The sequence below is a fragment of the Phocoena sinus genome, chromosome 11 (assembly GCF_008692025.1).
Source record: "Phocoena sinus isolate mPhoSin1 chromosome 11, mPhoSin1.pri, whole genome shotgun sequence".
NCBI classification, from domain to species: domain Eukaryota; kingdom Metazoa; phylum Chordata; class Mammalia; order Artiodactyla; family Phocoenidae; genus Phocoena; species Phocoena sinus.
In genome coordinates this window covers 51,586,120-51,597,752 of record NC_045773.1, presented here as the reverse complement: position 1 = coordinate 51,597,752, position 11,633 = coordinate 51,586,120, and the positions used below count along the sequence as shown (strand labels likewise).

General features: G+C 41.5%; 1 protein-coding gene across 12 annotated transcripts in view; it reads left to right on the top strand.

The window, feature by feature from the left end:
- The first annotated feature begins 244 nt into the window (after window positions 1–244).
- The window catches only part of FBXL2 (F-box and leucine rich repeat protein 2), an 86,714-nt gene continuing 75,325 nt past the window's right edge, over window positions 245–11,633 (top strand). For 9 of the 12 annotated variants that reach the window (XM_032647952.1, XM_032647951.1, XM_032647955.1 and 6 more), the window contains exon 1: window positions 253–342. In XM_032647952.1, the coding sequence (XP_032503843.1) occupies window positions 340–342 (3 nt within the window). In that variant the 5' untranslated portion in view covers window positions 253–339. Of the gene's footprint in view, window positions 343–11,633 lie in introns of all 12 variants that reach the window. The other 3 variants (XR_004352099.1, XM_032647950.1, XR_004352098.1) reach the window with 3 other exon arrangements.

The window sequence follows — 11,633 nt, the reverse complement described above, 5'->3', positions numbered from 1 at the left end:
TAACTTAAATAAGGTTTCTTAAATAAGGTAAGTCCATAAAGGCCTTTCCCGTCAGGTCAGGGTCATCTGTCAGGTGAAGGATGTCAAGGTGATCAGGGTGATGAGGGACAGATGCAAAGGCAGAAAGCCAAAGAGGCCCCGCCCAAGAGCCGAATCGTGGGGGGCGGGGGGCGGTCCAAAGGCACCGCCCCTGCGCGTCATGTGCTGTCCGGCAGCCAATGGCCGCCTCTGAGCCCACCTAGGGGACGGGGCGGGGCGCCCAGTTGGCGTCACCAGGACAACGGGCGTTGCCGGCGCCGTGTGACTCTGGGCTGTGGGCGCGCCTGTGGCTCTTCGGCCATGGTGAGTTTGGGGCCCTCGCAGCCCGGCCGCCTGGCCCTTCCCCGCCCGGGCTGGGTCGCAGGGCGGCCGCCTTCTGGGCTGGGGCGGGCGGCGCCGGGGTCGCAGAGAGGCCGGGCTGCGGCCTGCGGGGCTCCCGGGCAGGGCAGGACTTGGGCGGACCCGCGGGAGGGGGACCCCTTGGAGAGCCGGAGCGCCCGCCCGCTGCCCAGGGCCGCGTTCTCACCTTTGAGTGCCTGGCTGGGACCCCCAACCGGCCGGTCGCCGGACAGCGTGACGCTGTTTGGCCCCGGCGAGCCTAGGAAGCCACTCAGAGAGGGTGTGGTTAGAAAAAAATAAAAAAGGATATGTATGAATATCATATGCCGTATATATTCATACCAACGCTATATTGTAGTCTACGTGCTTCCTGTCTTGTTTCTATGCAGTTATGTTAGTAATATACAAATAGGTATTTCTTTGAAATTCATTCTGACAGGGTTTTTAGCATGTGGAAATTTAAATTTTAATTTTGGAGATTCCTCCCTCTTTAAAAATGGGGACATTAAGCTGGAGTTTTTTCGTGCATGCAGCACCCTCACTCAGGGATTCAATTCATAATTAGTGCGAGGTAAACGTCTTAAATCATTACCTTTATTCAATAAACTTGAGAGTGAATGGACGTTCCCACCTGGTCCCCATTAAGCACGTTTTTTTAAAACCTAACCTGAAGACTCAGCTCAGGTATTGGCTTGAATAGGCAGGATTCAGGGGATTGCCAACCAGATGTGTGAATTCTCCAGAAGCCTCCAAAGGGTGTGAAAGAAGAGAGGGGCTGGATTCTCTGCTTGGGGACACACCTTTGGTATAGAATATTTGAGAGGGAGTGGGGGTGGGGAATAAGAAAATGCCTAGTTCGAGAAACAGTTTCTGTAACTGTTCGTAATTTCGTGTAGATTTGCTCCTTATCTGCAGGGGTTAGTGGAAGAGCTAATAAGCTGAGGATGCAGGGTGCTCCCCAAGTGGCAGTCAGCCTTCTGGAGAGAGAAACTGCCCATTGGAATCCTGGCTAGCTCTGTGTTTTCTTAATAATTAAGGTAGTAAGGGAATGTGGATGATCTGTATCTCATTGACTCTGGAAAAACAACCACCAGGTGTGTGGCCTGTTGATAGCAGGAAAAAAAATCACCCACAAATTAACAGCAGTGCCTTTATTTTGTGTATGTTTCTTTCAAATTCTGAATTGCTTTAAGTGAAAATTAATGGAGCCAGCAAGAGTTTCAGGAAATGAATTTTACAAAAATCTGTTTTAAATGTTGCAGTGCCTTGCTTTTACATGTTATCTGTGTGAAAAGCCCTTATGATTATAGGAAGGAGAAAAAGAATGTTCAGGAGTTACATATTCACAGCTTTCTCTGAAGTCTCATATTCCTCCTGTTGTCCATTTTCCTTTTCTTCTCCTTTGTCTACCCCTTGCATCCTGACCCACAGTCCACCTTGATTCACTATTGTAAATTTTAGAGTTTTATTTACTCTAAAATAAAAGCATTTTATTGTACTTATGTACTAGTGGTTGCTTTGCTAAACTTAGAAATGCTTTGCTTTTTGTATATCTTTAAGCATTAAGAATTTAATTCATGGAAGGGATTTAATTGGGTGGTAAGATGATGTCTGGGCTCCAGAGGAAAAGGGGAATGGTTGGTATAGCAGCGGGGATGAGGAGGCTGCTTCTGTAATCCCCAAACTGTATTCGAGATCATAACATAACCCTTCATTAAATGCTTGAATCTAAACATACAGCTTTAGCATTTGATATTTATGACTTTGCACATGAATTTTGGAACTCTGCTTAGCTATTTCTCAATGAAAGTTTCTTCAATTAAGCCACTTGTTTCTATTGCCTTTAAATAATAATGAGAGCTGACATTTATTTTGTGCATTTTATGTGAGACATTTTTATAAGCACCTCACGTGTCTTAATTAACCATCACAACCACCTTATGAGGATACCTTTCCCCATTTGAGAGGTGAGGAAATTGAGGCACAGAGAGGTAAAGTAACTTGCCCCAGTCACCCAGCCAGATTTCAAAACCAGGTGTCTTGTCTCAGAACCTGCTTATGGGACTTCCCTGGTGGCGCAGTGGTTAAGAATCTACCTGCTAGTGAAGGGGACATGGGTTCGAGCCCTGGTCCGGGAAGATCCCACAAGCAACTAAGCCCGTGTGCCACAGCTACTGAGCCTGTGCTCTAGAGCCTGCGAGCCACAACTACTGAGCCTACGTTACCACAACTACTGAAGCCCGTGCTCCTAGAGCCCGTGCTCCACAACGAAGAGTAGTCACTGCTCGACACAACTAGAGAAAGCCTGTGTGCAGCAACAAAGACTCAATGCAGCCATAAATAAGTAAATTAATTAATTAAACAAAAAAGAACCTGCTTATGGTTTTGGATTATAATGTATAGTGTATTGTTATATGTTCCTCAATGTATATGCTATTTATATGTTATGAAATTAGTTTTCTCTCTTACTTGGATTTTAATGTTTTGAGCACTTACGTATACAAACACTTACTTGTATTTTGTTTTTTTTGGCACTGGCCTGGACGCTGTAGAACAGAGTAGGCACTCCTAACCTTCTCTCCTCTCCTCTTTCACACAGATGAGATGAAGAGGCATCAGTGAAGACAGATTATTGGATTAGGGTTCATACTCATGGCTGTAATAGCATTTAAAGTTTCTCCTGTCATCTCAGTTTGTGCTCAGGAATTGGCACCTGCTTTTGTGAATCACAAAGACCAGCTTTTTTTTTTTTTTAATTTTATTGACGTGTAGTTGATTTGCAGTGTGGTGCCAATCTCTGCTGTACAGCAGAGTGACTCAGTTATACACAAACATTCTTTTTTTTAAATATTCTTTTCTATTATGATTTATCCCAGGAGATTGGATATAGTTCCCTGTGCTATACAGTAGGACCTTGTTGTTTATCCATTCTATATATAATAGTTTGCATCTGCTAACCCCAAACTCCCACTCCATCCCTCCCCTAACCCCCTCCCCGCTGGCAGCCACAAGTCTGTTCTCTGTGTCCGTGAGTCTGTTTCTGTTTCATAGATAGGTTCACTTGTGTCATGTAGATTCCACATATAAATGATATCATATGGTATTTGTCTTTCTCTTTCTGACTTCACTTAGCATGATAATCTTTGGTTGTATCCATGTTGCTGCAAATGGCATTATTTCATTCTTTTTTTTTTTTTTTTTTTTTTGCGGTACGCGGGCCTCTCACCGTTTTGGCCTCTCCCGTTGCGGAGCACAGGCTCCGGACGCGCAGGCTCAGCGGCCATGGCTCACGGGCCCAGCCGCTCCGCTGCATGCGGGATCTTCCCGGGCCGGGGCACGAACCCGTATGCCCTACATTGGCAGGCGGACTCTCAACCACTGCGCCACCAGGGAAGCCCCCACATCTTCTTTATCCATTCATCCGTCAGTGGACATTTAGGTTGTTTCCATGTCTTGGCTATTGTGAGTAGTGCTGCTATGAACATAGGGGTGCATGTATCTTTTTGAATTATAGTTTTCTCTGGGTATATGCCCAGGAATGGGATTGCTGGATCATATGGTAATTCGATTTTTAGTTTTCTGAGGAACCTCCATACTATTTTCCACAATGGCTGCACCAACTTACATTCCCACCGACAGTGTAGGAGGGTTCCCTTTTCTCCACACCCTCTCTAGCACGTGTTATTTGTAGACTTTTTAATGATGGCCATTCTGAGCGGTGTCAGGTGGTACCTCACTGTAGTTTTGATTTGCATTTCTCTAATGATTAGTGATGTTGAGCATCTTTTCATGTGCCTACTGGCCATCTGTATGTCTTCTTTGGAGGAATGTCTATTAAGGCAATGGTCCCCAACCTTTTTGGCACCAGGGACCGGTTTCATGCAAGACAGTTTTTCCACTGGGGTGGGGGGTGCAGTGGGATATGATGGTTCAGGCGGTAATGCGAGTGATGGTTAGCGGCATATGAAGCTTCGCTCACTTGCCCGCTGCTCACCTTCTGCTGTGTGGCCGCGTTCCTAACAGGCCACGGACCTGTAGTTGTCCACGGCCTGGGGACCCCTGTATTAAGGTTTTCTGCCCGTTTTTCTTTTTTTAAAAAAGATTTTTTTGATGTGGACCATTTTTTAAAGTCTTTATTGAATTTGCTACAGTATTGCTTCTGTTTTATGTTTTGCTTTTTGCCCACGAGGCATGTGGGAATTGTAGCTCCCTGACCAGGGATCAAACCCGTACTCCCTGCATTAGAAGGTGAAGTCTCAACCACTGGACTGCCAGGGAAGTCCCCTTCTGCCCATTTTTCGATTGGGTTGTTTGTTTTTTTGTTGTTGAGTTGTATGAGCCGTTTGTATATTTTGGAGATTAAGCCCTTGTTGGTCTCATAATTTGCGAATATTTTCTCCCATTCCATAGGTTGTCTTTTCTTTTCTCTCTTTCTTTTTTTTTTTCTTATGGTTTCCTTTGCTGTGTAAAAGCTTGTAAGTTTATTAGGTCCCGTTTGTTTATTTTTGTTTTTATTTCTATTGCCTTGGGAGACTGACCTAAGAAAACATTGGTATGATTTATAAGGCCAGCTTTTAATGTAAAGCCATTTAGAATTGGGGGATGAAACTATTTTTAAAAGTAAAATTTTATTTTCTGAGATTTTTCCTAATAAAAAATTTCACATTTATTTTAGTTGTATATGCTAAAACTGTTATAAAAAGACATCAAATAACTATTTAAACTTTAATTCGTATGGATTAAAATATACGTTGGGATACCTCTTGTCATCAGGTCTTTGTTATTGCTTACCACTTTAGCTTGTAAGGCAGATTTATTTTTTGGAAATAATAAAATAACGTATCATACAGTTTTCCCATTTTAATTCATTTTATTTGGATTTTCTCCCTATTTTGGCCTTTCCTTTCTGTATTTGCCTGTGGTTAGGACTTCTCAGAGGATTTGAGAAGCACAGTAAAATATATTTTATTTTACAGGCAGTTTTGGTCTCTTTGCCATCACATGGTATAGTTAAGAGGGATTATATAATGAGAGCTGTGTTAATAGATATGACAAGACGTTTCTCTATGTATTAATTTTTCTACTCTTGTCAAAATTTTGTCTCGCTTTTGGCTGCACTGGGGTGGGGACACATAATTTTTAGTAATTATAACAATAACTCGCTTTCATGGAACCGTTCCACTGTGCCCAGTTTTAGGCTGATCACTTCACGTTTATCTCATTTAACCCTTCTAACATCGCTATGAGATTAACATCATTGTACCCACTTAACAGGCCTAGTTGATTAGGCAGTTTGCCCAAGGTCACATAGTTGGTGAGTGGCAGAGCCAGGATTTGAACTAAGTTAGTCTGTCTCCAAAGTCTGACGTCTTAACCATTGCACCATGGCTTCTTCCCAAACTAAAGATTGTACCCAGTGCCTGGCATGAACATACTACCCCAAGAATAAGAGTCTTGGTGTCTTGTCAGCTGAGCCAGCAAGCTCTTTTTCTTTTATGACAGATGTTATGATGTTGTGTAATGACATCCTGAAGGATTTACTTGGGTGTTTTTTTTTTTTTTTTAATAACAGTACAGCCCACCAAAGCTTAGATATGGGCAGCCATAGTTTGGGCTACACTTTTACTTCTGCCTTACCTGCCTCATTTTGTGTCTCACCTCTACCCTGTGTAGTGTCTACCTCAGCCACTGCCACTTCCAGCACTGGGGTGGTTGGAGCAGAGGGGTCTGGGGGAGCAGAACAGGGCAGTCATTGGGAAAGCTTTTGTGGGGTCACACTCATGGTTCAAACCCAGCTTTTCCAGTTCTCAGTGCTGCCCGTGTAATTGTGTCTTTCTATTAAATTTCTGTCTCATGGTTTTCTAGCCAGCAAATGTTTGTCCCACTATGTGCCAGTCACTGTTTTAGGCACTGGGTATCCAGTAGTGAATGAAACAGGGAAGCCTCTGCCCTCATGGAGTTTATGTTCTAGCAGTGGGAAGACAGATAATAAACATACAGATAAGGTGATGAAGAGTGCTTTGGAGAAAAAGAAAGCTGAGTAAGAGAAAGGAAGTTTTGCAGGATGGGTGAGTGGATGAGAAGTGGGAGGACTTGCTTTTTATGTAGGTGGAAGGGAAGGCCTCTCTGATAAGGTGACATCTGAGCAGAGGATATGTCATGGGAATGCCTAGAGAAAGACCATTTCAGGAAAGGACACAAGTGTAAAGGTCCTGGGGCACTGCCTGGTGTGTTGGAGAAACAGCAAGGAAAACAGTGAGGCTGGAGTGGAGTAAGACATGGCAAGAGGGAAGACCAAGGTAGTCAGTGAGACCAGATCGCCTGGGATTTATAAGCCATTTAAAGGAGTTTGCCTTTCTCTTTGAGGGAAGGGGAAATGATTGGTAAAGTTTAAGAAGAATGACAGAATATGACTTATATTTTATAAAAGGACCATTCTGTCTGCTATGTGGAAAATACATGTGGGGTAGGAGGGAGGGGAGAAAGGACAAGAACAGAGGAGACCAGAGAGGACATTATTATGGTACAGTCATCCATAGGATTGGCTGTGGAATAGAAAAGAAAAGGAAGTCAAGGGTGGTTCAGTGATTTGAGCCTGAGCAATAGGAACAGGTTGTCATTTGCTGAGATGAAGACTATGGGAGGAGTAAATTTAGTGTAGGGATGAAGAAAGGAGTTGGTTTTGGACTTGATAAATTTGTGACCCTTATTAGACATCTAAAATTGAAAGGCACCTAAAGATACACAATTATGTTTTCAGAAACAGTGGGATATTTTAAAAACACAAACTTAATTGAATCTTGAAATAATTAGATTTGGAAGAGACTTTTGAGTTTCTCTAGTACAGTCCTTTCATTTTACAAATTAGAAATACTGAGAGGTTAAATGCCTTCCCGAGAGTCAAATAGCCCTTACTACCTGTTGTGCAGTACAAAGAACCCTAGACTTGGAGTCAGGAGATACAAATTTATACTGTAGTTTTTCTGGGGTTTTTTTTTTTTTGGTTGTTGTTTGTTTGTTTTTAATGCTAAACTTTGGGCAAGTCATTTATCTGCTCCAAGTCTGTTTTTCTTCTATCAGAATGGATAATAAAGACTTCTACTTTCTGTTAGGACTTGGAAAGTTGCAAAAATTAGACATTGCTGTTTCTACCCTAACAGTGGGAAAAGATAGAGAAGCTAGAAGATCACAGTTCTTTAAAAACCCTCTAGAGAGCTGAGGACACAAAGAAATCTAAATGAATTAAAATCCAGGATGTAATGTGCCCTTCCCAGAAAAAAGGAGACACATAGGTAGCTTTCATCCATGGTGGGGACAGCAGGAGGAAGAAGACTCTGCTATAGACAGCTTGGAGAAATCAGCCAAACTTTTACTGCATGGGGGCGGAATGACATTTGGAACCCTGAGGAGCCCCAGCCGCAGAGCTAGGCTGCACCTACCTCTCTTTCCCATGGGCCTTCACTGAGTACATGGATGTAGACCTGTGCTGGAGGCTGGGGCCAAGGAAAGAGAGCTGAGAACATCCTTGAGGTGGGCGGAGCCTTCTGAAGGCTTGGGGCAGGGCAGGAGAGTCAGCAGAAACCTCTCTGAGGCGCTACGGGCTTTCGCCAAATGTAAGGCAGGGCCACAATGGATGGGGCCCACGGGAGAGCTAAGAAATGTCCCTCTATGGCTATCCAGGTTTTCAATCAGGACAAGGCAAAAGGCTTTCAGACGGTGGAGTTAGAGTAACAGGGCAGAGAGAGAGCTCCTTAAGGAACGGACAGTAGAGGGTGCCTCTGCAGAGCAAAGTACTCCCCAGCTGGCAGCCAGAATGTAAAACAGAGAGTGCTCACTAGCAGCCTGGTTGTACAGCTCAAAGAGATCTGTGAAGTTTTACTAGTGCTCAGATCCGAACTTCTCTTGAAGATGAGCTTCTGATGTCACCCTAAAAAAATTTTAAACCATTCTTGAACTGAATCTGACTAATGCTACAACAAATCTGAAACCCAGGTCAACTAGAGATTAAAAGGATTCAATACCCGCCCCCGCCCCCCCGCCCCCCAGCAACCTAATTGAAGGAGGAACTGCTCTTTATGGAGGTAAATTACTTTAAAAAAATTCAGGTGTAATTGACATATAACATACTAGTTTAAGCTGTACAACAGAATGATTTGATATTTGTATATATTGTACAGTGATCACCACAATAAGTCTAGTTAACATCTGTCACCATACATAGTTAGAGAATTTTTTTTCTTGTGAGGAGAATTTTTAAGATTTACTCTTCTAGCACTTTCAAATATGCCATACAGTATTAATCACTATAGTTACCATGCTGTATATTACATCCCCATGACTTATTCATGTTATAACTGGAAGTTTGTACCTTTTGACCCCCTTCATCCATTTTGCCCACCCTCCCATTCCCCACCTCTGGAACCATAAATCTGTATATATACGAGCTCATTTTTTTTATCATTACACATATAAGATTATTTGCCTTTCAAAGTGTTTGTCTTTCATTGTGTGACTTATTTCACTTAGCATAATGCCCTCAAAGTCCATCCATGTTGTTGCAAGTGTGAAAATTTTCCTTCTTTTTTATGGTTGAATAATATTCCATTGTGTATATCTACCATATTTTCTTTATCCGTTCATTTATCAATAGACATTTCAGTTGTTTCCATATCTTGGCTATTGTACATAATGCTTCAGTGAACATAGGAGTGCCTATATCTTTTGAAACAATGTTTTTGTTTTCTTCAGAAAAATACTCTGAAGTGGAATTCCTGGATCGTATGGTAGTTCTGTTTTTTAATTTGTTGAGGAACCTCCATACTGTTTTCCACAGTGGCTGCATCAATTTACATTCCTACCAACAGTGCATAAGGGTTCCCTTTTTTCCACATTCTCACCAACACTTGTTATTTGTTGTCTTTTTGGTAATAGCCATTCTGACAGGTGTGAGGTGGTATCTCATTGTGGTTTTGATTTGTATTTCCCTGATGATTAGTGATGTTGAGCACCTATTTATGTACTTGTTGGCCATCTGTATGTCTTTGGAAAGATATCTACTTAGATCCTTTTCCCATCTTTTAATTGGATTTCTTGTTGGATATTAACTTCTTATCAAATATATGATTTGCAAAATCAGTAGGTTATATTTTCATTTTGTTGATGGTTTGCTTTGCTGAGCAGAAGCTTTTTAGTTTGATGTAGTCCAACTTGTTTATTTTTGCTTTTGTTGCCTTTTCTTTTGGTGTCAAGTCCAAAAAATCATCTCCATAACTTATGTCAAGGAACTTACAGCCTGTTATTTTCTAGGAGTGTTATGTTTTCAGATCTTATATTGAAAGCCTGTCATCCATTCTAAGTTAATTTTTGTGTATGGTATAAGACAGGGATCCAGTTTCATTCTCTTGCATGTGGCTGTCCAGTTTTCCCAGCACCATTTATTGAAGAGACTGTCTTTTCTCCATTGTATATTCTTTCTTCCTTTGTCATAAGTTAATTAACTATAAGTCTGTGGGTTTACTTCTGGGCTGTCTATTCTGTTCCACTGATCTGTGTGTCTGTTTTTCTACTAGTACCATACTTTTTGATTACTCTAGCTTTGTAGTATACTCTGAAGTCAGGGATCATGATTCCTCCAGCTCTGTTCTTCTTTCCCAAGATGGTTTTATTTATTCGAGGTCTTTTGTGTTTCCATACAAATTTTGAGATTATTTGTTCTAGTTCTATGAAAAGTGCCCTGGGTATATTTTGATAGGGATTGCTTTGAATCTATAGATTGCCTTGGGTAGTATGGTCACTTTAACAATATTAATTTTTCCAATACAAGAATACAAGGTATATCTTTCCATCTGTTTGTGTCATCTTCAATTTCTTCACCTTATAGTTTTATAGTCTTAATGTCTTACAGTTTTCTGAATACAGGTCTTTTACCTCCTTAGGTAGGTTTATTTGTAAGTATTTTATTCTTTTAATGAGATGGTAAATGGGATTGTTTCCTTATCTTTTTTTTCTTGTAAGATTTAATTTTATTTATTTTTGGCTGCGTTGGGTCTTCATTGCTGCACGTGGGCTTTCTCTAGTTGTGGCGAGTGGGGGCTACTCTTTGTTGCGGTGCATGGGTTTCTTGTTGCAGTGGCTTCTCTTGTTGCGGAGCACAGACTCTAGGTACGCAGCTTTCAGTAGTTGCAGCATGCAGGCTCAGTAGTTGTGGTGCATGGGCTTAGTTGCTCTGCAGCATGTGGGATCTTCCTGGACCAGGGATTGAACCCGTGTCCCGTGCACTGACAGGTGGATTCCTATCCACCACGCCACCAGGGAAGTCCCTGTTTCCGTATCTTACAGTTCGTTGTCAATGCATAGAAATGCAACAGATTTCTGTATATCAGTTTTGTATCCTGCAACTTTACCAGATTCATTAATAAGCTGTAGTAGTTTCTGGTGGCATCTTTAGGATTTTCTACACTTAGTATCATGCAAACAGTGACAGTTTTACTTCTTCCTTTCCAAATTTGGATTTATTTCTTTATCTTGTCTGATTGCTGTGGCTAGGACTTCCAGTACTCTGTTGAATAAAAGTGGTGACAGTGGGCATGTAATTAACCCACCTAAATGCTTTCAGCTTCTCACTGTTGAGTATGATGTTAGCTGTGGGTTTGTCATATATGGCCTTTAGTATGTTGATGTATGTTTCCTCTAGGCCCACTTTCTAGAGAGTTTTTATCATAAATCGATGTCGAATATTGTCAAAAGCTTTTTCTGCATCTGTAGAAATAATCATATGGTTTTTATTCTTCAGTCTGTTAAGGTGGTGTATCACATTGATTTTGAAGATATTGAAAAATTCTTGCATCCCTGGGATAAATCCCACTTGATTATGGCGTATGATTCTTTTAATGTATTGTGGGAATCAGTTTGCTAATATTGTGTTGAGGATTTTTGCATCTTGTCCATCAGTGACATTGACCTGTAATTTTCTTTTTTTGTGATATCCTTGGTTTTGGTATCAGGGTGATGCTGGCCTCACAGAATGAATTTGGAAGTGTTCCTCCCTCTGCAGTTTCTTTTTTTGGGGAGGGAAAATAGTTTGAGAAGGATAGGTGTTAACTCTTCTGTAAATGTTTAGTAGAATTCACCTGTGAAGCCATCTGGTCCTGGTCTTTCCTTGGTTGGGAGTTTTTAAATTACTGATTCAATTTCATTACTGGTAATTGGTCTGTTCATATTTTCTATTTCTTCCTGGTTCAATCTTGGGAGATTGT